Genomic DNA, 27,985 nt, shown 5'->3' with positions numbered 1-27,985 from the left:
TATCAACAGGCGTCCCTGAGGGAAGCCCCAGCAGCCTCCTCCTTCCCCCTCCCATGCCTTTACCTTCCAAAACCCCCAAAGGAGCCACTGGAGGCTGGCGTGGTCAAGGCATGGGACCCTTCTCCTCACCCCAGCCCACCCCCTCTGGCCCTTTGAGAGCTTTCAGCAAGACCCACTCCCCGGAAGCCCCAAAATCCCCGCGTGCCCCTTCCCACTCTCCTCTTCACAGAGGCAGGAGCACAGCAGCCTGCCAGCCTCTACCCCTCTTCTCATCATCACGTCCCTGCCAAAGCTCACTGTGGGTGCCAGCATCCCAAACATGGGAATTCGCCACAGACGGCATAGGGTCTCGTCCTCTTTTTCACCCCCAAGCTCCCGATAAAATCTTCCCAAATTCCCCCTCCCTGCTGCCTCCAGCTCCCCTTCTGCTGTGCACAGAGAGGAGGCTGCAGCATCTGCCTGTCCTGCAGTCCGCCCTGCTCCCAGTACGGCTACACACAGCCATCCACATATAAGACAACAGGTCTCCTGACATTTGCAAGGCCCACGGAGGGCTATTTTTGCCCTCATATTGCTTCCTCTGCCTCTAACATCGTTGTTATTTAATTGCTCCTTCCACCAATGGCGCAGGTTGCACCTGCTCAACCCCTCCCCTCCTTTCCGCTGCCCCTGGCCCCATTACCTCAGCTCATGCCCGCCCCGCTTTCTGCTGTTTTCTCCAACTCGTGCTGTCCAGCTTGGTTCCCGTCCTTCATCTCTCTATTTTCCCACTGAAACTGGTGATGCAAGAGGGAAGAGATAATAGTAGCAAACCCCCAAGTAACCATAAGCCACAAGTGACGCATACTGAAAACTCCCTCGCCAGGATGCAATTTTATCTTCGCCTCCTTCCGCTCGTGCCTTCCCTCACACCAAGGGCCACTACGCCTTCCTCAGCTTTCTCCCTCCCTGGCCCGCCACATATTCCCATATTTGCAGCCAGATCCTCCCCTTCCTGAGTGAAAAACCGCAGGAAAGATGAAAGCAAATGCTTGAGGTTCACCTGGCAGAGTTTAGCCTGTGGTTGTGTCCCAGGTGGGCATGGAGACCCTGGAGAAATCCCATGCTCCCTGCAAGCGAGCGGCAAGTGTGCCGGAGAGCCCTGAGGCGAGCTTGTCAGTCGACGGCCCCACTATCTCGCAGGGAAGCCCTGCCTGTGCCGAGGCTACCGAAAGTTATTTTGCAGTTGGAGAAGGCTGCGCCCTTATTTGTTCGGCAATAACCCAGCAACAGCAACACACGGCCACGGTTCCCTGTTTGCAGGGCTTGTTAACGCTTCATCTCCGGCACTCATGGGTCTCAAATTACGCGCTTCGTTATTGTTTCGGATGTTTTAATAAGAGATTACTGCAGTGCTCTGCCCTATGGAAGGGAAAGGAGTAAAGGGCTTTACCTAAGACATGCAATTGCTACTTATAGTTAAACCCTGATTTAGCTTTCACGGGGTTTGTCAAAATGTATCCCAACCGGGTCCTGTCTTAGCTTTTGATGACAACAGACATATTTCCTCAAATTCAGACTGAAGTGTTGATACTTATCAGCAAAGTTAATGACATTTGACCTTTTGGAGCAAAGATCGTAAATCAAAATACTTGCTGACTTGAGTCACCAAAGTCAGCAGAAACCTCCTCTCACACCAAGTAGGATGAGTTTTGTGCGCTCTAACACACTGTTTATTGATTTTTCAAGTATTATCATTGGCCAACAGGGAAGACATTCTTTCCAACTTAATCACAACAGTTACAGCAGATTATTTGGTTAGGTAAGAAATTCTGACGCTTTCTGCAGACAGCGTCCTCCACATGAACCCCTTGAAATTGCAATCTTGTATATTCCCATAGTCAGTTCCAGTGCAATGTAACCTCTATTAAAATAAACGATTTTTGATTATAGGACTACCCAGGCTAAGCTTCACTTCTTAAATAATTTCACAAGCTAATTCACTTAAAAAACTCCTGTAGACAGCGTTTCTGTCCCCATTAAGAACCACAGTGTAGTGACAAGGCACAGATTTGTCTCCAATTTCTTTATCTAATTGTAAAAGCATTTTGGCTCTAAAAATAACTACAAAAGACAGACTAAGGTTAGTTCTGTGATCCCTGCCCAGCCTGGGCAGGCAGCACTGGCCCATCCCATACATGAAATAGCTTGCAAAGTTGTCAACTGCTACTGAAAAAGAAAAGTTTTCGAATCTTTGTTCCTTTACAAGCAAATAGGCTTTTGAGTGCTTTCATTTTCACATATGCAACGTCAGGGGCTTAAAATGGGCCCAATTTTCATGCACGACACTTCCAAGAGCAGGACACCTCAACAGCAAAGAGGCATCCAAAACTCACTCACAGTTTTTGCAAACTGTGCTGTCAGTGTTAGACCACCCTTTCACACCAGTTAATAAACAGATTTTATTTTTCACAGTGCACTCATTATCATTTGGCTGAGTTTTAAGCTAAATCCTTTATAGTTTGCTCATGCAAAACATCAAGAGGAAAGAAAAAAAATCATTTATTCATCCCACGTTCCTTTGTGAGCAAGTTTACTGCTGGGCAAGGACTCTGACAGAGTCCCTCAGAAAATGCACTTGCTAGATGCGAGCACGTGAATTCGTGCTCTCCCACACAGCCCTCGGAAATTTCCAACAAACGATTTTCTTGTCTCTGCGTGCTGTGCTCCAAGCCGGTTTCATATTTAGAAGCCAGGTACAAGCTGAGGCCTAAGCACTTGCACTGTAAAGCCATACGTGAAATATGTTGTGTGAATTTTTATTCTCCAGACTATGCCACCTCCTAAATGCCTTTTATTCCCTTTTCTACAAGTTCATCTTGTTTTCTTTTCTTTTAAACTCTGAGTCAATATTTTATTGATATATTCCTGCTGACTGGAGGGATTTGCCTGCTGTTTATCACTGAATTTAAGAGAGCGCCAAAATAAACAGTCCTAAGTGAAATAATAAGCACCGTTCTCCTTCTCCAGGATTGCAAAAGTGCCCTCTAATGGCCCATCTTTACCTCTCGCTTTTTCCCCAAACTCTAAACGGAGCCTTCAATCCGAGCGCAAAGGTGAACCTGCTGCCCTGTCCCCCCTTGGGTGATGCCGATGCCGGCTGTGGCGTAAGAAGCAGGGACAAAACTGGCATCCCTGGTCCCCAGGAGGTCACTCCCTGGCACAGGGGAAAGGGATCGCTCGCCAGCCCGGCTGTGCCAGGATGCTGACCTTCCCGGCATTGCTAGAGGGGAGGGGGATCCCATGAAGCAACCGCGAGCACGGCATGAAATGAGAGGTAAAAACCCGCTGCAGCTTGCAGGGACCAGGATGGCGCACGCAGATGCCAGCGGCTCTGGACCACCACCAAGAGCAACACTGAAAAACGTCCTTGAGAAAATAGAACTTGCTTGTATATTCCTTCATTTCCAAAGAAAGGGGAAAAAAAAGAAGTTTTCTTTTCTCATTTCCCCCCCCCTTCTCTCTTCCCCACTGCAGACTGACCCACTTCGGGGAACCACGCTGTGAGCGGGGAGCATCCAGGGGGTCCCCATCTCCTCCCAGGTAGGGCTGCTCCCAGCCCACCTTCCAGCTGGATGGGGCTACCTGGTTTTGCTCGCCATCCGCCGAGCCTGGGCAGGGTGAGCGATGCCGGGGCAGCGGTGGTCATGGCAGGTGGCCGGGATTCCCTTTTATTTCAACCTGGAAGGCGGCCGTCCTGTCACCAGGTGAGCAGCTCCTGGGCTGCACAAACACTCTGGTAGCAACAGCAACACCTTGGAAAAGGTTTACTTAATGAACCTATATGTACTTATCTAAATAGATCAAGAGATGCAAAATGTGTGCTGTACATTTGGAGTGGGATAAAAATTATTTTTAACAGCTCAAAATTTGCCACCTTGCCAGAGGTTTCGGGGTTTTTTCCTTCAGAAAGTATAAATAAACAAAAGCAGCAGTCTGGCCATTTTCTAAGTCTGAACTATAAGCACATACATGAAAATTATCACTAAATCGGATCATAGATTTTACGATTACAGTTCATTCTTATCTTTTTAACGATTTCCACTCGGGCAGTGAGCCTTACCCAACCTTTCCAAAAATCCCACGTACACAAGCCCTCTGTCCAGCCTTTAAGACCTTTGTGTAATGAACTTCATCTATACGAAAGGCCTGCAAATATCTAGGTAAACTGCAATTATAAGCAGAAACGGTGAGGATAACGGGATTTGCAACTGGCTTAGGTTCTGAGTCGGGGGACAAATTAGCTGGAGCTGCGGCAGCACCTCGCAGGCTCTTCCCACAGGCTGGGGGATCAGTGGGGTGGGCGCATCCTCAACCAAAGCCAGAAACAGGCAGCCTCGGGGGCAGATAAAATCACCCCATTTTTTATTTTGCCGATCCAGCCTACACTATTTTCTGTTTGCCCTAAGCAAGCCTTTTTTTTTTCCAGCAAAATACAGCAGTTGCGCAGGGTGTACCCCACAAGGTACCAGAGGTTCCCCACTTACATCCCGACACAGAAATCCCACTCAGCAAGCTGAGAATCCATTTTGTCTGGCTGTTTGGGAGCAAAGCAGTTGTGTGCTCCTGTTCGAGTGTCATTGTGCATTTATTTCATGCACAGACACGCGCACTCACAGGAAGGCTTGATGTCACTGAATATACCTACGCTCCGTAAAAACGGAGCAAGAGTATTAGATTCACCACGTGCAATGCCAGTACTATTCACAAGTCATCTTCAAGTGCCTTGATCTATGGAAATCATTTGATTTACTTCTCAACTGTCTGCAGGTCACAGAGACCTGTAAAGGATTTACAATAACAAAAAAATAATAATAATAATCTGGGTTTACTTGAAGCAAATGCATCTGGAATAAATAAACCCTAATGTTTAATTACAGAGAGTGGAAAGTGCATGACTGTAATTTAGTGAGGATAATTTCAAGGCACTGCCTGCCACCGTGCTTTTGTGTCACATTTCTTCTCTTTTTATTGTATGGATGGTTAACTTTTCTTCCTCCTTACGTCCTATTTTTAAACTCTGGTGTGTTGGGGCAGGGGGGTGTTGGTTGTTTACATTACCCACGCTGCATCTCATAATAAGTCTGTAGATTTATTGACGTGATTTAAGTCCAGCTTCGGAAAGAAAAGGGCACTGTGTGACTTCTTTGACTTATTATAGGAACGCTGCAAGTAAAGAGGCCGTGAGCTTTTCCATTATACACTTCATTTCCACAGATATATAACACAAATATATGCACCTCAGCATACAGAGTTATCACCTCAGCAACAGAGGAGTTTAAAAGCACCTACCAATTTCAATTGTAATACAATTAGTCATTTTTAATGTGCAAACAAGGAAAAATAATGCCTTTGAAATTTTAAGTATTTACTGGGAGCTGCTCGGTTTGTTTGTTTAGGGGGAGACCAGAGGGGAAAAGTGAAGGCCTGCCATTTAATACGTACTATTCCCTAAAGGATTAGTTTGGTATGCTTTTCATTTGGGTTTGGGGGTTTTTGTTGTTTTTTTTTTTTAAATAAGCAGAGCTCTTGAAAACTTGTTGTCTGGTCCTGCCTCGTGCCTGGGGAAAAGCACGGGCCACGCAGGGCCGCGGGAGCCTTGCCGGGAGCTCGGCCAGCTCAGCCCCAGCCAGCCCCTCCGCCGGAGATGTGCACCAGCCCAAAGCCTTTCCCTACGGAACGGGGCGGGGGGGGTGAGGAACGCAGCCCCGACAGGGACACGGGGGTGTACGGCTGTCTCCGTGGATTTTAGAGAGGAATATTTTTGTGTAGCACCGCGGCCGGCTTGACGTGGCAGCTCCTGTTGGCAAGACCAGCTGTAACTGGGAGGGCAGGAGCATTTACGGACCTGTAATCCATGGATTAAAGCTCCCTAAGTACGTACAGACATGATGGACTATAATGGTGCCTTTGAAGCATTTAGGGTCCACCGTGTCAATAATCTGTGGATTAACTGACCGCCTCTTGCAATTCCAATTCAACCTGCGATTTTCCTTTGCTGGGAGTATTGTTTTAGCAAAGTAAATCACAGTAGCATGGAGAAAAAAATCAACTATGTAAAAATAAGAAAGTATGAAGAAATAAGGGTATGTTTCCACCAAATCTTAATGAACAACAGTGGCAACGAACTACGACTTAGGGGAGAGGTTAACTCCGAAGGGGTAACGCTGTAAAATGCAGAGCTGTCTCAAATTAGACATGTTGAAAAGCAAACATAGTCAGGGAGATATGGTATCAAAAATCAAATTTTACATGGACTATTTTGTTTCTAAACTGAGCCTTATTTATTTTTCCACTTTTAGTGGAAACAGATTCAACTCTGATTACATCAAAATCACCATTCTGGAGCTGGTGGTAGCTGGATGCTTCAAAAAACAGCTGAGCCAGGAGATGCCATTTGGGACACTTGAGGAAATGCCTCGTAGTTTTTCTTTTTTTAATCAGAGACCACATACCAGCGCTTCTCTCCTTCACAGCCATCTCGACCCATGCGACTCAGCCGTGAGTGTCAAAACCAAACAAACAGCGAGTCCCCAGCGACCTCTGTTACAATGCTCAGTTGTTCTCTCATACCTCTCTCCTGGCGAGGGGATGGCAGCGGCATGGGAAGAAGTGACGTGCCGAGCGCTGGATGGCAGCCAGCTGGCAGCTCACCCCCCATGCCGAGCTCCACTTCGCCTGGCCGCTCCGGCACGGGCCGCCCTGTGTCCTTACCATCGTACCTGCTCATCCTCCCAAGCCCGTACAAAATCCCCAGTTGGCTGGATGTCGCTCACGGAGAGAGCAAGCGTCACGGGATGGGTAACTGGTCCCAGCTCTTCCAGAGGAAAATCTCATGTCAGACACCCAACTCAGAGCAGGAGAATTTCTTCCAGAGTCTCCAGCAGGGTTTGAGCCCCATAGGAGAAATAAGATAAGGCAGAGAAATCTTAGTTTGCACAACTCCAGGCCATTTAAGATAACCAACCCTGAATGCCACACAGCTCTACCACAAATCTTTCATCGCAAGATCTGGAGGTGTTTTATAACAGAGAGTAATTATTATCCCCTTGTTACAAGCAATAAAAGTGGGGCAGCGACATTCCTTGTTCAAGGAAATCCCAATATAATCCCTTCCTTTAATCATAAAACAATAGCTACTTTCCTTGGCCAAGTCATTCTGCCTTCAGCAGAGCTCTCTGAGTGTATGTTACTGTCTCCATAATGAATTTCAGCAAGAGGATTAGCGGGGAGGAACACATATGAACAATTACAAATTACAACCAACACAAGCATGTTGGTATTTGGTACGGAGTTTCCCACTGTTTCTCTGGAATACTTCTGAATGACATTATGAGCAAGCGCCCTTGCCAAAACCCACGAGGGACAGGGATGACTGAAGTGTCAGAGTATGATAAAGAGCAGGAGCAGAACCAGGGTCCGTGCATCCTGCCGTCGCATCCTCAAACTGCCAGGGTTTACGGCTGGAGGTCAGAAAGACCTTCAGAAAGTGCTAAAACATAAAGACAAAGTCATGAACTGCATTAACTACTGAAGGAGTTAAAGCTGCTTGAGCCATTCCTCGGGCCTGGGGAATACCCCTCACCCGGCAGCTGCCCGTGGCCAACAAGGTGTTTGTTAAAGGGGAGAAAATCAGGGGCTCACGCAGGGCAGGGGGCTGCGGGAGAGGCAGTGACAGGCGAGGGGCTGCGGGTCACCAGCGCAACTTGCAGGGCAGGAGCAGGGGGAAGCCGAGCCTCCGGTGGCTCCAGCAACAACCAGAGCGCTCATGTTTTGTGGAGAGCTGTGCCGTGAGCATGCTGGAATTGCTTACGCGCTTCTTCCCTTCTGCTTTTCGGTAGACGATTGAAAAAAGGAAAATTGCTGACTACTTCGAAACCCTTTTAAGTGCACAAAGGCCGATTCCCTCAGCTTCCATCAGACATGCAGTTTTCTTCAGCGTCAGGAACACCACCACACATGTACGTAGGATTACAAACCACAGCCAGCCCAAGTACATTAGTATTCATGCCCACTTCCCTACCTCCGCACACACAGTTTTCCTGCAACAGCTACTGAGAAATTCTCATTTGCAATTTTACCCTATCTTCCTTTTTACTGCCTAGGGTTTCTCAGTGCTTCCAGCCTAACCAGTAACGACCAGTAATGCCTGCGATAGCACGGAAAGTAAGAGCAGCAGCTCTCCAGAAAGCCCTCTGGCAGCTGGAAGAGCGAAGCAAGACAGCAGCATGAGTGACAACCCCTATTACGGTGCCCGTGCCCAAGAGCCGATTCTCCGACCCTCAGGGAAGCGACTGCATCCCTGCGCTGCCGCCAGGACCGCGTCCCACAGTGGTTTGCAGAGGAGGTGGACGTCTCGGAGCAAAGACACAGCAACGGGAACTCAGATAGAAACTGTAGCGGGCATCTGGCACCAAGTGCAATTGTAAGGTTGAATTTGAGGTTTTTTCAATCCAGGAATGCTCGTAGTTAACTAGGTACGAGACAAGGAGAAAATACAATTTATATGAACAGGGGAAAAAAGTTATTTTGATTTTATTCTGTTCTTTCCTATATTTTTTCAATCTTATACCTGTGCTGCTTTTATTTACACCTGAATCATGTAATCAAGGTCCTCAGCTGTCTTCAAAGAAACCATGACTTCTTCTACCAAATTGAGAGTCTAGCCCTTATTACTTTTGACCACATTAATACACGTTATGCTGAAAGGTGATCCCCCCAAACTTCCAATTCCTTAATTATCATCAGAAACCAAATTTTTCTGATTGAACTTACTGTCCAAAAACTGATTCAGTTTTAATATTATCTGCTCTCAGCTTTAAAGGTATGCAAAGGAAATCTTAGGCCCTACAAGTCCTTAATGAACCCTTAAGGTGCTCTCTCATAATGATTTGTTACGTATCAGAGTAATTCAGACACTGTGTCTCATTTTCCCTAGTTGGAAAAGGGTTGCTGAAAATATGTAAACATTTCTCAAGTGTTTGAAAATGGAAAGTATCAAATGTAGTGCTAAAGATATTGATATTTACATATTTCTACCCACATGCTCAGTGTTAGAGCTGGCAGACCTCAGCCACAGTTACAGCAGCAAAGACTTCCCAAGAGCCAGCATGGATATCGTCCCTCACACCGATCCCCATCGTCCATCCCTAGAAAGCAGCACACGCAATTTCTTAGTCACGCCATTAGCTCCGGTGACTTCCTCAGAGGCTGCGGTGGCTGAGAGCACAGGATGGCCCATCGCAAGAGAACCACATCACAGGGAGGATGGTCAGCCTCACCACTTCTCCTGCGTGTCATTCAGAAAATTACCTCTTTTGCACGCTCACTTCTATACGCTATGGGGGTAGGTCTGAGAAAAAGCAGGAATGCTCACGCTGGCTAAATTTTGCCTACCAGCATTTATTTCCTTAGCATCCTTCTTTAAAAAAGACACAGATTCCTATAGAGGGCAACTCAGTAAATTAGTGAAAATTGTTAGTGAAGAACGTTAGCGGCACCAAATTTCTTGATGCAGCTACCTGCAGTCGCCTCCTGCGGTGCCTGACACTTCCCACCACCTCCAGAGAAAATCCAAACTTCTGCTTCCCCCAACAGCCTGACCTTTGCATGGCGAGGTGGGAGAGATTCATCCTACCCAGACCCATGCGCGAAGGCTCCGGCCCCCATTTCCTGATCCTGCCACTAGTCACTGGGACAAACGACGGCAGCAAGCGCGCCTGACGTTCGTGAGGTAGCGGGGACCCTCGCAGGAGGAGAGCGCCCGTGTGGTGTGGGGTGGTTCCTAACGTTACTCAAGGGTGTTGCAGAAGCACATGAAAGACTTGGGACAAGTGTGGCCAGGCGCCGGAGGAGCTACGGACCCATGCAGCCCGCATGGCTGCCCTGAGCCGCTCAGCGGGCACTGCGGGGCACTGCTAGTGGAGCATCACTGAACATCTCTAGGGCTAAGGAGCCATGCGATGGAGAAAGGATTCGCCTCCAAAGGGCAAAATGGTACATGCTCAGAGAAATGGTGAAGCACGGCCACGGAGATTGCTGCCACAGGTGGGCCTACGGTCAGAGCTGACACACGCATCTGTCTGAAGAGGTTACAAGACACCGTGAGTCCAACCACAGCTCACGAGCCACCGGCCCATCACACCAAAGCAGGGTAGGAGCATGTTTGGGAGCTGCCAGTCTTCAGGGTGGCCTTCTAACACGTTTTGGGTTTTCTAAGCGGTGGACTTCTGTCTTTCCCAAGTGGAAAAAGATGGGTGCTCTAAAGGGACGTGCCACAAGAGTTTCAAACCTGCCAGGGTCAACTGCAGAGTTGTGATAAGGGATCTCAAAAATCAGACTATCGAAAGGGTCGGTTTCAGCTCCACTCTACTGCTGGGCCAGTGTTTATTTGTCCAGGCTGGCAGGTGAAAGGTTAGTTCTTTATCTAGTTACTGTGAACAAAAGCGGAGGGAACACATACAGGCGGATAGGTCAGACTGTCATGGGTGAGCGAACATCCAAACAACCCCAAAACCTTCAGGTCTTCTTACAGTAACCATACGTCCTTAGTTGACAGCAGGGAAAAGAAAGGAAAAGAAAGGAAAAGAAAGGAAAAGAAAGGAAAAGAAAGGAAAAGAAAGGAAAAGAAAGGAAAAGAAAGGAAAAGAAAGGAAAAGAAAGGAAAAGAAAGGAATTTCTACATTCAGAGATGGCTGAAACGCGTGCCAAGGGCATTTTTCCTTTCCCAAAGTGGGAAGACGTGGTGAGAGCTGTGCGTGGGACCCAGCGCTGCCTTCTGGGGGTATACCTCCACTAGCAACTGGAAATGGCTGCGAGACCCTTGGACAAAAGTTACTGCTAAAGGACAAAGTGTCATTTCAACATCACCGTTAATATCACCTTGTAAAAACCAAAAAGCCGCAAATTCAAGGAAGTACCTGCTCTTTGGTGCTTTGTCCCCTCAAGGCATTTCAGCAAGCCCAAGAGGTTTGGGCTGGAGCCGAGCGGGGAACTCTGCCCACGGGGATGATGCCCCCAAGTCCCGTTTCGATCCCCACGTGCCCAGTTCGCCGAGGGCCACAAGTCGGGGTCTGCACAGTCCCCGGCTGAACAAAACCGCGCCAAGCCCATAGTGCCGAGTGGGGACAGCCATGAACCCAGTGAGCAAAAGGTTGAGCCAGAAGCATGTTTTGGCCTACCAGAAGTACATCTCGCTGACGCATATGAAATTTGGCATTTTCGAGTTAAAGCCCTAATTGCCTGGATTTTCTCATAAACGCTTTACAACTGCTTTTTCTTAAATGAGTGGGAATTAGAATGGGCTCCGTAAATTAACATAGCACATTTCTTTCCCTGGGCCTGCTGCAATGCTATCACACACTTGCAAGAGATGTCTTATAGTCTTCCTTTAAAATACCTGCCTAATTCAAATGTTAAATCAAGTTAGACTTGTTCGCATGATGTGGAAGGGTCTTAAAACCTACTTATTTTTCCTAGTATGAATTTTTTTCGACTATTGTACTGTAACAGGATTAAAAAAGTTTTAATCGACTGACATTAAATCTTCCCTGCAAAATTGTAACTTTAATACCCCCTAGGACTATTAGATTTTTATTCATTATTTCTCATTACTGAAAAATCAGTTTGAGAGAGCCCCTAGGGTCTTCCCCAAACAAGAGTAAGATCCTATTAGTCCTACAAATCATACTCAAGTAAGTAATTCTTACCCAGGAGAAAAAGCCCCCAGGGAATTAAATGCAGATTCAGTAGCCAAAGGAAGAGAAAGAACGGAGACTAGAAACCGTTAACGCTGCTCACTGATGTTTTTCTTCGCATCCAGAGACCAGCTGGCAGCTCCGAGACACTTGGCTTTCCTGCACCATCATCATCCCGATCTGCAAACTGCTTAATTTGCATCAGGTTTCTGGATTTCAAAATGCTGAGGCACGTTTAGACTGTTTGACTATAAACAAATTAGCGGTAAATCTGCTGCACCTAAACATAGGAGAGAGAGAGAGAGCGCGCACTCACGTCTTCGCGATATCCTGCTTGCTTTGTAAAAACCATCTACCCTGCTTAATAATCCCTGCAGACATGTGTGAAGAACCTGCGATCCCGTCGCGCCTCCCGCCTGCCTCCCCACCAGCCTTTGCAGCAGGAGCGGCAGCTGGTCTGGCGCTGCTCTATTTTGGTACTGAGCAAGTTAAAAGTGAGAAAGATGAAAAGCATCATTTTTCTCACACCCTAATAAAGTTTCAACCCCTTTAAAGTTACTTTTCCGTAAATAAAAAAAATAAATAAAAAAAGAAATACGCTCAATTAGGCGAACAATGCTTTTCCCCTGTAAATCACAGGGGAAGTGTCGGCCTCGGTGGTGTGTCACCTTGTGAGCGTGCGAGGGTCACACTGAAGGGGCACTCATATCCGGACCCGCGGAGGGGGGAATGAAGTAGGAAAGATAAATTATTGCCTTTTGTTTTTCAGATTTCCAGGTGCTCGCAGTAAGTACCCACTGCTTCTTATCTCAGCTGTCACGCAAGCAACAAACATCTCTCCAACTACTGAATTTAATTACCGTAAACCCAGAGCGGTCCCAATTCGGGCCAAAACCTGAACAAACCTGCGTGCTCTTGAGCCGTCTGTGAGAAATGCTGGAAATGCTGCTGTTACCTGAACGCTCGCCCCTGCCTGGGTGGAAGGACACAGCCCACTGAAAGATGCTGGGCACAGGATTCGCCTGCATCCCTCTGGTAACTTGGGTATATTTTTGTTTATCATCGAAGCAGCCGTGGACTGGGGGCTGGGTTCTCAGACCGCTCGTGCTGCTGATTACTCGAATGGCATTTAAAACCCACCCTGTAAAACATCCCCCAGAAGATCATCGCATTTTTGGTGAAGTTACAGTATCAGCTATCTTGCACATGAACTGAAAATGACAATGCTTTGCCTGCTTCTGACGTGTCCCGTGCGACCACCATGCTCCCTGGGGTGCAATCAAAGCCATCTACGCAGCCACAAGATTTTTGGCTGCTTCCTGTTACAGCTTTGTGTTAACATTTATCTTTCTCCCATTGAGTGGGTGTCCTTGCATACTACAAATTAGAAAATCAATTCTAAAAGAGCAAACTTCTTTTTAATATTTACTCTCTCTCTCCCCCCTCTTAATTTATTTCCAGCTTTAAGCACATTCTCCTGGAGTTATGATTTATCACCCTGACCTATTTCCCGATCTAAGGGCAAATACTTCCTCTCCTAATGACATCTTGTTAAAGTTTTCAAACATACCATCTCCTCACCCTTCAAAGCTCCCTCCATCCATCCATAAGCATTAGCTTATCTGAGTCGTTTTCTCAGGCAGAAACTATCCCTGTTTGATCTAACAAAGATTTTTGTCGCCAAAGTAGCGTATTCTCAGTCACGATGTAAAACAAGGAGTGGGGAACACAGCTTCTGCACTCTGCCTTTGCTCCAAGGCAATGCTCACTCGCTGCACCGCTCGTTATTTAGCAGAGCTCGAGCAGTACTCGAGTCCCTTCTCACTGGTCTTTCCTAAAATATTCTCTTTCCTTTAACATAATTCTTATTATGTTATTATTCTGACTTATTCTCCTTTCGCTCCTGCCCGTACAGTCAGTGACACCAAAATACAGAGCTCAACAGCATTCAGTATCACAGCAGGTTCTCCGGCAGCAAGGTAAACATTAATCTTTTGGGCTATCTGTACGCTCTCACACAAGCCTCATACTCCAAATGTGTATTTCTTAATATCTAATTAGTCGAGGTTGTTGTCCTCGATGCTGGGCATTCCTACCAGTATGTGCACCCTTTTGTAAGGGCTTGCAAACTTGTTCACTTACATGAAGGAGGAGGCCCTTCCCTCTTTCAGTCCCATCTACCCTTCTCCTCTGCATTTTATAATCAAACAGAAAAAGAAAGCAAAACCTCCACCATTATTTTAACTCTCACAAGTGGCCGAACTGGTAGCCCAGAGCAGCTATATAGTCCTCCACGTTAATAACATCAGCCCCTTTGAATGCACCGAACGAGAAACGTGCAGTTTTCATTAGACTGCCCTTAACGCAGAAAACGTGCACGTTCAGCAAGGTCGAATGGAAACCCGCCATCTCTGGTGTGTCCATCGGTACAGATTAGTAAATCTGCCTCCTGTGAGAGCAAGCTGGGGACTGAAAAGATAAATACCCACTTAGTAAAACAAAATAAAACCAGCTCTAGAAAGATGCAAGACCCTGAAGGAGGACTGAAATAGCCCCTTGAAAATAGTGAAGTAACGGCCTTACAGTTTTATTATTCGTATAAAGTTTAGTGACTTCAAAATGAACGCGAAGCCAAACAAGACTTGTTATCCCACTAAAATCTGAGCTGTAACTGAAGCCAGTACCCAGATGTTCTGTGGTAAAATCTGCCGCTTCGCTGCATAAAAGCACCACATACCCTGACGTACAGTCCTGGCTTGCCTTTATCCAAACCTACTTAGATTCTGGGTTATTTTTCTAGCAATCTTTTAAACTGCCATGGGAAGCATAAAAGGTGGTCTCTTACAAAACTGTTTGGTACCAGCTTGAAACGTAACCATTTGCAGAAATAAATCAGGATTTCTTTTTAATAAACTGTTTACTACCAGCCTTTCGGAACATAAATTGTAGAAGAAAAAGCAGGGTCTGAGTTTAATAAACATCTCATCTTTTTATATATATTAAGGCAGAAGACCCTGGCACGCTTCAGAGCGAAACGTCCAGCGAACAGGCTCCATCCAGCCCTACCGACGCCACGGGACGGAGAGCGGAAGGCCCACCGCGCGGCTGGAGGCTGGAAACCCCATTGCGCAGCCAAGGTGAGCCCCTGCTCCCCTGGCACCATTAACCCACCCACGGCAAGCTTCCGCTCTCGGGGCACCTCCCCAGAAAGGGTTCATCCCTTCATTTTTAAGGGACTTCTAAGGTGGACAAACCTTAGGTGGACAGACCTTCTAAAGAGGACAAAGTGGACTTCAAGACACTGTTTCTGCCCCTAACACACGGATTTGGCATATGAGCCAGGGCGGTTCGGGGCAGCCTGGGCTCTCGGGGTGCCGAAGGAGGCCCTGGGCTCCAACGAGCGGGTTGTGGCACAAGCGGAGCCGCAGCACCCGCACTGCCCGCGCCGCTGCGTCCCCAGCCCAGCTCGCAGGAGGAGGAGAGGCGCGCTGGAAAAAACTGCGGCAGATGGGCCGGAGCTGCGTGCCGGGAGCTTTAAACGTCGGATGAACGACGAGTATGCGGTGAAGGCATTCGAGCCGAACAGGGAAGGCAGCACAGGCGTTACGTGATTTTGAACAGCTTGCTTGACAGTTTGCACCATATTGTATTTATAAACATTGGGAAAACCTAAATGCTTTTCCTTGGTGTTTCCGAAGTAGTCATCTGCAACAAAACAGGCGCGCGGGGCGATCCTACACAGCTCTGCCTGACCTCCGTGACAACCTTCTTAAAATTAAAAAAAAAGGGGGGGGGCCATATTAATCTCTGTGGGATCAGCGTCCTACGCGGCATTCAAATTCCCTCTCAGACTGTGCATCTGATCCAAACCCTGAACTCCCCCAGGGGGGCTGGGGTGTGAGGTAACCCGCCGGCCGATGACGCCAGCAGCACGTCACGCGTGTGCCACTGCCTGCCAGGTGTTCCCGGGTGGGCGCAGGACACGCACGTCATGTTGCCTCGCCGGCAGGGCTGCAATGACGCCCTGCGGTACCCACCCTCCACAGCAGCAAAATCAATGGGTTTTCTGTCCGGGGCCATGTGGAAACAAGGACAGCGTGATGCACCCGCGGTCCTCATCACGGAAACGTGACAAGGCTGAAGGGATTTTTCAGACATATTCTAAAGCTCTTTCAGATTAAGAGGGGCTCGTTACCTGCCGAAAGTCCACAAGGAACAGGTATCGTTCTGCTCGCAACAGGATGAAACACAGCCACGGGACCCCAAATATATCCATACAGTACCCACACGTGGCACTGCTGCACATTTCTGCTTCATCTCATTTTAAATGCTTGAAACAGAACGTAAAATCTCTCAGCATTTAAAAAAGTCCTCTCCTCCTTCAAACATTATCAAGTTTTAAATTCTAGACATTACTGTAAGTACTCACAGAGACTTTTGGTGGTACTAGAAAGCTGACCTCGGCAGCTCTCCTCTTGCAGGTATGCGTTTTGCTACGAGGTAGGAGAGCGAGGCCGGGAGGATGAGGCATTCCTGACAAGAAGCAATCCAAAATGCCATTCCTAAAATAGCTAAGAATCAGCTATTTTCAAAGTAGGCTGAACAGAATCACAAAGTTTTTCTCCCTGCTCCCTTACAGCATGGCCAAGGGTGCTGACGATGTCTAACGCCCGAGCGCTATTTTTACGGAAACCAGGTTATGGCCAAGCCAGTGGTGCATTGCCAGGGTCACTAGTGTATAAATCACTCGCCACCAACCGCCCAGGGAGGAATTCAGCCTCAAATCGCTCTCGTCTCTTCCAGTTTCACGCAGATACGACTCCATCGGCTCGACCTAGCATGAAATCGGCGCACCTAGGCTGGAAGCCCATCCTAAGACGGCGCTGGATGGGGCTGCCAATGCAGCCTGACTGTAGGATGCTCCGATGGAGACACGGTGCCACGCTTGTGTCACCGAACGTTGCCTGGTATCTGCTCGCAAAGAGCCAGCCGGGCCAGGGCGATCCGTGTATTTACGCTGAGGACCTTGCCTCCCCCCTGAGCTCGCCTCCTGCGGCTCAGTCAAGCCACAAGAACGGCAATACTGTTTAAGCGTTTTAATTAAAGATCGTAACTAGATGCTAACCAGATCCTTTGGCGGGAAGGGAAAGTCCAAGGGACGCTACAAGCTTCGCAACCCGCTCTCTGAAACTGGCCTTACAGAGGCTGCCTCGCCCACGTAGGTGTCCACCGGGATGATTTCCAGAGCTGCCCTGGGCTGCACGGCACGGACAAGATCACGCTCATCCCTGGCACCAAGCTAACCGGTCTGAGGAAAGCAGGGCACGTTACTGCTCAAGTGTTAAATACACGCAGAACAAAACTGCTCAGAGAATTGCTGCTTTTCAAAAAATCTGCACTAGCCTTCAACTGTGAAGATTTAAATACATAAAAGTTATATCTGCAAGTGATTAAACAACACTTTGTAGCCATTGTCTCCGCGCTGTCGAAATAAAAACACGACCCAAGCTGCACGTAGCAAATCTCAGCCCTTCCATCCCACTGTTGAGTTTTCCAGCTACTTTTTTTAGTAGCCGGTTTTTTTTTCTTTTTTTTCCCCCTTGAAAACAAAGTATGATGCTAGCGAAGACGGAGCCGTTGCCTGCCTGGCACATACACACACACACACACCCCCCCCAAGCTCAGCGGCAGCGCCCGGCCGCCGGAGGACGAGCCGGGGTTCCCGGCGGCCGCGGGCTGAAAGAGAAGAAAAACGGGGAGGAAAAAAAAGAAAAAAACCCCAAACCTCGAAGGGGAAGGGGAAAGACGAGGAAGGGGAAGGAGGGGAGGGGAGGATCCGAGAGGGCTGCCTACCGGCAGCATCCCGCAAAAGCCGCGGCGGAGCGGTGCCGGGACGAGGGGCTCGGCGCTGCAGCCGCCAGCGGAGGGACGGCGCCGGGGTGGCCGCTCGGTGCGGCGCGTCCCCCCCGCTCCGCTTTACCCCAGGGGTCCCGCAACCGCCTGGGAGGGGGGCACCGCGTCCCTCGCCCGCCCCGACGGCAATCGGACGGGGGCGAGGGGGGGCGAAGCTTACGCGGGCGGCCCCGCTCCCCCGCCCCGGTGCCGGTGGCTTACCTTGCGGCGTCCGGTCCCGTCCCGTCGTGTCCCGCCCGCGGGGGCGGAGGGGGGGGGAGGTTTGTTGGTTTTTTTTAAGGGGGGTGGGTGTTTACCTAACTCCCCCGGCTCCGGCGGGGACGGGCTGCAACGGGGACTGTGTCACGCACGTCCCTTCGCGCTTTATAGCCCCTTCCCTTCCCCACTCCTCCCCGCGGACAAAAAAAAAAAAAAGAGAGGAAAAAAACCCAATAAAACCCAAAGAAAAGGAACCGGGAGACCCCGACCCCCCCCCCCCTCCCCGCCGCCGCCAGGGACACCCACCGGGGCGAGGGCACGGCCCCGACTTCGCCTACCGGGAGGTACGGCGGGGCGGCTGAACCCCGGCAAAAGTTTGCAGGAGGTGTGTGGGTGGGTTGGGGGGGGTGGCGGTGCGGAGGGGCGCGGAGCGGCGCGGAGCGGCGGCGCCCGGCGCGTCTCGCTGCTGCTGCCGCCGCCGCCGGGGCGGGCAGGGGGTGCCCCGCGGGCGCGGCCGCCCCCGCCCCGCCCCGCCACGGCGGGGCGGGCCCCGCCGGGGGAGCCCTGAACCCGCGGCCCCCGGAGGAGGGGACACACACACACACGGACTGACCCCCCCACCCCGCTCCCCCCCAGGCAGAGCCGCGGGGGGCAGCGCCGCCCGGCTTTGTGCCGCCCTCGCCTGCGCTGCGGTGGTGGGCTGCGAGAAGCTACTCAACATCCATCTTGGAAGTGTTATCCTGCTTGGAAGTCGGGACTCGGGGTGGGGGGCGGGGTAGGGTAGGCGGTGGGAGAAAGAGTGGGGGGGGGGGTGGGCAGGGCTCCCCCCTTCTCTTTTTCACGCAGCCGCCGCTCGAAGGGGTTGGGGTTGCGGGAAGGCTGCGGAACATCCCAACGGCGATGGACGCGGGAGAGAGGGCTGGAGAAATGGGCAAGGATGCGGGAGAAACGGGATTTATTAAACCCTCCCGCAATTTAGCAAATGGGTCACGAAGCTGCGCGTGCCACCTCTCGCCTGCCCCCTCGTTAGGTTTTGATCGGGGGCAGCTTTCGGGTTCGGGGAGCCAGGGAGATTTTTTCTTACTATTACCTCTGAGCTGCAACGAAAAGGCAGAAAGTCTCCTTTGCCTTTTAAAAACAAACCCCTCTTTCTGTTTCTTTTTTGGGCACATCAGTCATAAAAAGTCAAGTGCTACATAAGCATTAAACAAGTTATTACCAATAGCAGCTGATGGGGAATTTCCCTGAAGGTAATCATTCCTTCCCTACTACTTCAGCAGATTTGGGGAGCAAAAATAAAATAACTTCCTTTTTTGCAAGACCACTGAGCAAAACTGACAGCGAAGCCTCAGCGGAGGGATGCAAACTGTCATACTCTGTAGGGCGACAATCAGCTTCACTCCGTGAAGACACAACCCCCAGAAGAGCTCATGTCTTCAGGGACACGTAGCTGTCCAGACCTCTGCTAATTGCCGTTAGTTACCGCCACTTACCTCCCACTGTCAGCTCTCAGAGTAGCCGGGTCGCTCACCGCAAGCCAGCCAGCACTCTGCCCAAGGGTCTGCTCAAAAATAGAAGTTCACCGAAAGAAACCCAGGATTAAGAAAAAGAGCCCCATGGGACCCCCCATCCAGTTATCCTTCTGTTGTCACTTCCCTATTTTTACATATTTCACAACTATATTTATCGCTTTCAGAGAGATTCAAGGGTAAGAGTTTGGGGAAGGGAGGAAAGACACAGAAGTTTAGAATTAATTTATGCAGGTTTAAGGAAAACCTAAAAATACCTGGTATTCGCACACAGCATCCCGACTTCTTCCTTCCTAGAGGATCGTTTGCCTCCAAACGCAACACCTCAATAAAAAAAAAGAAAAAAAATCTCAGCAAACTACACGTGCTCCTCTTCTGCTGCAGAAGACGCAGAGATTCAATCATCCAAAAATGGGAGAATCTGACTAAATAAGAAAGCCAAAATTAGTAAAGAAAACCCAGTGCATTCTGACTAGTTTTTCCCCAAGCCTTTGGAGTGTGCAGGAGCCAGCAGAGAGGGATGTGTTCAGGTGAAAGCAGGCAGCTACCTTTGGGTACGATTTGTGGCACAACAGTGTTCTGAAGAGCCTGCAAAAATGGCTGGCTCCGGTTTGAGGTCATTAGAGGTAAAATATTGCTACCCAGCCAAAGAGCTCTTGAGACTGTGCGCTTCACACAGAGGCAAACCGATTATTTTTAACCCGAGGACAGTTTTAGTGCTATTGTTCTTAGAGGGTATTACTGTTTGTGATTTCAGGCGAAGCAAGATGACATCCCTGGGATATTATTTACTGAGGTATGTGAATACCGACTCCTCTGCGTGTAGATAACTCTTTTTTTGGATGCTTGCAGTTCCACCTCTATCGCAACTGTAAATCTCTGTCGTGATTTAAAGCGTAGCACAGAGCGACTCCCAGCCAGAGGAATAGTTAAAACACTTTCGGAATAAAGATTTGCTGTTCTCAAAATTTACAAGGTACAAAAATATTAAACACAGATACGGAAGGCGGGTTTGGGATTTAAATGCTGAAAATTATGTGAACGCCTGGGAGCCACTTAAATGGAAACCAAACAATGAAAGCCCAAAATAGGGAAAATTCTAATGGGTAGGTGATTCCTTTTAAATGCATTTAACTGTCCCAGGTACTATCCCAGCACCCAGGAAATTGTATTGAAATGCTAGTGCCTGAATCCAGAGATGGTTCACGTTTGTACTATCTTTACAGGACCAAGTCCCAGGCACGGCAGCATACAACACCCAGGGCGAGAAGTCTTTGACTATAAAATGCTGTTCCTTATGCTGATACGGCAAAACTGAGAAACTAAAGGGGGAGAAGATGAGGAAACCTCTAAATGACTTGGCTCTGGGCACTCACCTTCTCCTTCCACCCTCTCAAAGGCTTCTGGGGAACTGAGTTTTACCAGCCAAAATGGGCTCAAGAATGAATTTCAAGAGCTGCACGCTAAATACTGATGAGAACCAAATCATTCATTCGCATGCAGTCGCAATCTTCGTCTGTAGCTGTGGATCATTTACTCAGGGGCTGAAACTGTTTTGACTTAAGTGAGCAAATAAATATCCAAAATTTGGAACATCTGTAATTGGTTCACAAAGGCGACTGTAAACTGTCTGGGTAACAACTGCGCTCTTCACGGTTTCACCATGCTGGGAGACCCTGTTAGAGCGGATGGATAGGTGCTACCAGAAAGCAAGATGCATGTTATGTATTACGGAGAAAAAGAGGAGGAAATGTTTAATAAGCTATCCAGTGAATAAATCTGAATAATAAATCTTTCTGAAACAAAAATGGAAATGGGCAATTGGATATTCTAGAAGAAGAGAAAGAAGGATAATTCATCGTATAAATAATTCATTACAAATTTTAGCACCCAGTGCTGCTGTGCATTTGGTATGGAGGACAGATGACACTGTGTGTGCTTGCATGTGTGTGTTTAATTGCGTGTGTATATAATTCTTTTTCGCCCAATTATGTGGTTCTCATTGTGATGCAGATCTGAAGATCTGTTATCAGTAATCCATTGATTAACATTTGTTGCTAGGGAAAGGGTATCATTATTTATTAACCTCAGAAACCGAGATGCTAAACTGGACTTATCAATCAATTATGCCTCATGGGCCGTGATGGGTTTTAGTTATGCAGCATCACACAGCGCTCAGTCTCTCAGAAGAGGAATGGGCTGGGCAGCAGGGGCCTCAAGAGGCATCTAGGAAGCATCTGGCTCGGTAGCTGCTGCTGCCTTCCCCAGCGGAGCAACACATGAATGCCCAGGTGGAGTCCGAGCAGCAGCAGCAGCAGCGTGCAGGTAAGCGATAAAAATGAAATAATTTGCTGTAAGCATACAGATGATGCTCCTGCTTTCAGTAGAAACGCTGATGTTGCTCACTGCGTTTTGCTCGCCTGAGGCTGAGCCACAGGTTTCATCCGAGTAAGAGGTCAAGTTTTTCTCCTGACCGTTAGGCAGCAAGCGGGTGCTGCTTGAAGCAGAGTGACCTGCATGAGAGGTGACGGCCTTTCAGGGCTGGGCAAGGCACGAACCTCTGAGAACACCTTCCCGGGCTGGCAGGCAGGCAAGGAGCAGCGCGCCCAGCACACTTCCACCAAAAACCCAGAGCTAGTGCGACCAGTGGCAGGGCGGTGTGAGCATCCTGGAAGTGCTCTGCTGGCTCCCTTCTCACCTCGATTACCGTTTCTTGTTTTAATACGAGACATTTTCTTTACCCTGTCTTGAGAAAAATCAAAAGCACGTGCAGCAGTTGGCGTGCAGCTTGCAATTTAACTCGATATTTCTCCTGCATCACTTAAAAGTGCTGGTGGGAGAATGCTAAAACAAGACACCTCAACAGCAGAGCGTGGTTAATACAATTTCACGACAGCCTGTTACGTGCCCTCTAGGCTTTACCCAGCTGCGGTGTAAACTGACGCATTGCCGCTGACCCCAAGAAATGACACGTTTGGGCTGCCCTTAACTCATTACTTGCCTATTTTATCCAATTATGTTTTATTTATTAAGCTAATCTTTAAAATCTCTTGGTGTTGACTGTTTTACACCTCCAGTGCATTCTTTTTAATCCTACTGTTTTATGAACTGATTAACAAGACTTTTTGCTCCAACAGCACAAAAATAAAACACAAATCTAAAATATGGTCCTATTGAATCGAGTAGCCAGCATTGGCATTTCCCATATCGTCACTAGAAAGCACCTGCTGTTAGACACAACTGTAGCACTTGTTTTATTTTGCCAAATTTGATGTAATATTATAAAAGCAGATTAAAGATGAACGATTTCACTGTAAAATCCCAAATCTGCACGTGAAAAATAATGACAAGCAGAGCTCTCATGCTCCAAGCATTATTTCTTAATCATAACTTTATTCTACTGAGAAAAGGAAAATGATGCTATTTCGCAGAATTTAAATAATCTAATCTACTTTCCAGATAAAATTGTTAACAAACCATTGATTTAATCTCACATGCCCGCTAGACCCCTTAAACTCTGATACAAAATATCTATTCCTCTAATTAAAACAAATGAATTTAATAAAGGAGAATGGTATGATAATTAGACGCATTATGAAGTATAGGCCACTTTGATCTAGAACACACACCCTTTAATTCTTATGCGACTACGTGTTCCCACAGACACAGCCCAGACCTAAGATCTTGTTATATTCCTGTCTTCAAAGAATAATTGTTTTAGACATGTCACCGCAAAGTGCTTATTCAAGTCACTATTTTTGACCACAGTATTACACACTCACACAATGGAGCAACAAATTCTTTCCTTGGCAACAAGAATCAGCTGTTCAAAACTGGTACTTAAGACTAAACGCTAACTTAATTTTTTTTTTTGCATTTAATGCTTCACGTGCCTTAAACTTCAGCTATACGTACAGCATCTGCACACACCTGGACAAACAGGACATTCTGCTCCTCATAAAACCTCAGAGCAAAAGCAGTAATTGCAATTTTTAGGGCCAATTTGAGGACTCCATGAGTATTTACCTGTGAAATACAAAAGATTGCAACTTACGTGGCAGAAAACTAGAACCGATTTGAAGAACTGATTTCGGGTTTATCTGACGACAGCTGACTGAGAAGGATTTGCCTTCACACGGGACAGACAAGGGGGGGTCTGTAGTATCCTAATTCCTTCCATGCTACTGAAAAATCCACAGCATCAACCTCCTCCTCCTCCTCTTCTCCTTCCTCCCTCAAGGTGAAGACCAGCCTTCGATATCCTCAGCTCCCATTTCAAGACTGAGACTTCTTCCTTTCTGGTTAACCAATGACAAGAAATAAAAAAATTACAAACTCCACTCAGCGGAAACACCCAAAACACGCTCATGATAACATTTTTCCCTTTGGACTTTCCCAGAAGATCCCAAGCTGAGTGTAACATGAAGATGCTCAGAATTCTTAGCATTTTTGTATAACTACGGCACATAACGCTGCTGTGTGCAGTAGGCCTGGCGCTCTCTTGATAGAATAAGCGTTGACCCATGTCACCAAGTGTATTTAATCAGCAGACACCCACGACTGCTAGGAAATCGGAATATGCAATTTACTTAATAGACAGAAAACACTGAGAAAGAAAGAGCAAAAGGGAAATTGTCAGTCATTGACTAGATGACACCATTGCTGGGAGAAATCTGAAATATCTCAGAGCTAAGATTTGATTCTCTGTAATTACCGGTAAGGACCAATGAGGAAACGCACTCTTAACCTTTATCCTCTGGGGAGCCCCAGGTTCCAACTTTATCCATTTTCAAGGTCTGCACTACGGGCTGTAACAGTACAAAAAGAGGTTAAATTAAGCATGGTGCAATGTCTGGCTACTGTAAAACTACAACTAGCCGCCACACAATGCTTAAAGTATACATCCAGCTACGTTAACTCACGTATGCTCCTTTTTTCTTATCCAAGCATATCCAACAGCACCCCGCAATTAGCAGTGATGTTTTGTGTGCTGGCATTCGCTTATACAAAGTGGAGGAGAGCTCCAGGCTACAACAGAGTGGGATGGCAAGCTACAAAACAGTTCTTCTAAAGGCATTATTGAAGGGAAGCTCATCCTACATGATTTAGAATAAAAGATCATCTGACTGTTTTTAGTCTCACAAACCCAGAAATCCCATGGTACGAGGCAGTAGGCCTGCTTCATGTCATCTGAAACTAGAGGCTGTTTGGTATGAACACATTTTTTGGTTGGTTGGTGGAGCTTAAAATAAATCTGATAGCAAGTGAGTCAAGTTCAGCTTTACGTTACCCCCGGGACATCCACGGTGCCATCAAGATGGCTACGTTGTGTTACAGAGAACAGAGGTGGGCTGCAATGACTTGCCCGTCTCATTAGAAGGTGAAATTAGTAATATTCCTTCATTTTGCTTTCCATGAAGAATGTGGCTTATTACTACCTCACGCTGCAAGGAGCAGGGGCCAAATCGCACTGGTGCTCGTACCACCCATGTTGAAGAAAAGCATAATGTCCTCATAGCCAGAGTGTTTACATTGCTCTCTGATGTATTAGTGTAGTTGTTTGATTACGTGAATAACAAATGTGCTTCTAAAAATGTGTTTTTAAAAGCTTTTGAGGCACAAATCTGAGAGGTGATGTGCATACCAAACTAGCATGGTCCTGGTAGCAATGGCGTGTAGCTGGACCTCTGAATTCATGGATTACATCTTTCAGAAAACTTCACAGACTAAGACACGCTTAAGTCTGCTTTCTTTGCCACATTCCAAAGTTTTATTAGCTGTCTTTTAGGTAACTAAGTTTAAGGTTGAATACTTTTCCTTCTCACACCCCAATCGTACTTTTTTTTTTCCTCTGAACCATTAAACAAGTTTTCCGGTGCTTTGATTTTATATGGGTTTAATAGCTAAGGGGTGTAATTATTATAATTAAATACGGGAAGCATACTAAGGGACAGAAAGATTTGAGGGAATGAGTGCTATAACAGTTCTGCAAAACAAGCCAGCAACAAGAAAACAAAAACATCAGTGAAAGCTTCAAGCACTTCTAGCTGCAAAAATACATTTCCTTTTTCCACATCTTTAGCATCAAACGTTTCCTGTTAAAAGCAAGTGCTTGGGAAGCCAGGCTTGCTCAATTCAACCCCGTTACGTGAAACAATCCAATAAAAACGAGGTCTATGTCCTATTTTCTCAGCTTCTGCAGCAGCCTGCTGGAGCTTTATCCCTCAAACAAGAGCTCCATCTGGTGGACTTTCCCCAAAACGTGGAAGCAGCCAGCCAGCCCTCTCGGCGCCAAATTCAGGTGCCCCAACGACACATAGGAATTTCAGCCATAACTTACTTCAGGGGATGGATATTGGCCCTCACGGTCAAACCCAGAGTTACAAACCCCTCCAACGAGAATTGACAGGACCAGCCGTCCAGCATCAGCACTTTGCCACAGAGTTGGTCTTGCTTCGGTCCACCCTGACTGTGCATTCAAAGGACAACTAACCCAAAGCTCACCCTGCCTGGCTGTTCACCTCTCACAGAGGTGAGAGGTGTACCAGAAATCGTAACCAGATTTGTGTCAGAGAGAGTCTCTGACTTTCTGTGCTCTGAAAATAACCTGTGGAGTTGTCTTAAGTGCATTTTCTGATGTCAAGCCTTACAACATCCCTGTGCAACCACTATCACGGTCTTTACTGATGGAGAAAACAAGACACAGGGAGACTAAAGGCTATTTCAGTTTCCTGAAGAGAGGTACCTAACACCCTCTGAGACATCTCTAGGTGTCCTATTTGGCCACAGCTGCCCACACTGAAGGGCGTAAGCCTCCCATTGCCCAGTACCGTATCTGCAGATGTTTTGGATACCCAGTGGCCTCTCAGATGGCACTAGGTGACTGTCTTTAGACAACAAACAGAGCCAGGTGGGACTTGTTTCTGGTCACATGGCAAACCAGTGACAGGAGCCCTGATCCCTAAGCACCTTCTCCAGCTACCACACCTGGCTGCATTGACAAGAGACAGTATAGCTTAGGAACAACAAAGTTCCCAAGTTTGCACTTTAGGTTGTTACCATAGTTTTTAATCCTCTCTTATTAAACACCAGATCCTGTTAAAGATCTTTTGCCGAGTCTAAGTAGGACATCTATTTCAAAGATCTTTAATTGCTTCCCATCCCAAGTGAATAGATGATAAAGACCAATGCAGAAGATTAAAAGTTAATTGCAATAAATTGCATTGGCCAGGAAAACAAAATTTAAAAACACAAGATCGAAATGATATAGAACACAATTATGCAAAGCTTAAAACCCAACATCTTATATAACAGGAGAAATTTGTCTCTGACTAAAGAACACAGCATGTGGGAACATACGTAACTTGTTTGCCTTCAGAAGGACTCGCTGTGTTGTCTCTGGTAGGAGCCTCCACAAATTGGACAGGGTAGCAGGATTCATATGGCTATGTGAACGGCTTGCACATAGCCTCAGATGTGTGTGTGTAGTCAACAAGCCCGACGAGTTTGTCTGTTTTTTCATAGTATTCATATGTTGTGAGGAGCAAAAGGCACAACAGAGACGCTTTCTATTTACAATTTCCTTGTAGCTAAGCACATCAGAGCTATTCAAAAGAAGTTATTTGTGACTCTTGATAAGCTCAAGGACTGCTTGTTAGAAGATGGGCAATTAACAGAAAAATGCACGAAGAAAACTGAATGTCTGTGTGTGGTCCTCAGGAAAGCCCATGGGAGAGCTTGCCTCAAGACATTAAGAAATCTGTGCAGATGAGCTTACTACTGAAGCCGTAAGAGCCAAGGAGGAATTGACGGGATACACTTATTTAATCTTTCCTCTCGTTTTTACAACACCAGCTGGAGGAACACAGGGAGTCAACTAAATCAAAGAGTCAGTGTGGAAAGAGCACCCCTAAACTAAGTGGCTGGAAACACTTTTGGGGTATTACTATCCCAAATGAAATTGTTTGCTTAAAGATAATTATTTTTCTCAGCACCAGCTTTAAGGTTTTTCGTACAAGCCAATGAAATACTTTCCAACCCCAGTTTCTTCTCCCACCCCTCCACACAGAACTGGCATTTATTGTCTGTAAACACCATGACCTGCTGTGCCGGAAGGCTCTGAGGAATGTTACTAAGATCACTGCTTAAAAAGCTCTTACACTGAATCCAAGAAACGTGCAGGCAAAAATTTCACAGGCCCCAAGTTTCTTTACTGGAATCTACTTTCTCCTGGGGTCCATGAGTAGCTCTTCTTTTTTTTCTTCCTCTTTTGCTAATGTTTCCGAGAATAGTCAGAATCCAAACTTGGAAAAGGAGGTCCGTGCGGCAAACACGTACCCCCTGGGAGAGGAAAGCGCTCTATCACACTGTATATAGAGTATTTGTGCAGTGCTAACCAGCTAACGCAGGCAGAGAGGGCAAAGTCATGTAATGCTTTCATGTACAACTAACAATTGATGGTACTAGTTATCCCAAGGACAAGTTCCAAAAAATAAGGACATACACTACCTGGCAATATCCCCAGCAGTGCTGAGAGAACAGGTCTTTCAAGGGTGAACAGTTGCTTTCTAAGATTGGCAAGTGTTGGCTCAGCAAGGAGAAAGGGAAAGG

At 47.3% G+C, this 27,985-nt stretch overlaps 1 protein-coding gene across 5 annotated transcripts in view; it reads right to left on the bottom strand.

The window, feature by feature from the left end:
* Window positions 1-23,527, bottom strand: part of NDNF (neuron derived neurotrophic factor) — a 29,800-nt gene extending 6,273 nt beyond the window's left edge. The window contains exons 1-2 of one of the 5 annotated variants that reach the window (XM_075037203.1): window positions 23,430-23,527; window positions 19,633-19,699 (exon numbers count right to left, since the gene is read on the bottom strand). In XM_075037203.1, the coding sequence (XP_074893304.1) occupies window positions 19,633-19,652 (20 nt within the window). In that variant the 5' untranslated portion in view covers window positions 19,653-19,699; window positions 23,430-23,527. Of the gene's footprint in view, window positions 1-682; window positions 1,003-1,042; window positions 1,192-17,849; window positions 18,239-19,632; window positions 19,700-19,923; window positions 19,983-23,429 lie in introns of those variants that run through there. The other 4 variants (XM_075037197.1, XM_075037211.1, XM_075037188.1 and 1 more) reach the window with 4 other exon arrangements.
* Window positions 23,528-27,985: the final 4,458 nt, after the last annotated feature.

Source organism: Buteo buteo, chromosome 1, assembly GCF_964188355.1.
Source record: "Buteo buteo chromosome 1, bButBut1.hap1.1, whole genome shotgun sequence".
Taxonomy (NCBI): Eukaryota; Metazoa; Chordata; class Aves; order Accipitriformes; family Accipitridae; genus Buteo; species Buteo buteo.
The sequence above is the reverse complement of the archived record's forward strand: the minus strand, read 5'-3'. Positions and strand labels throughout refer to the sequence as shown.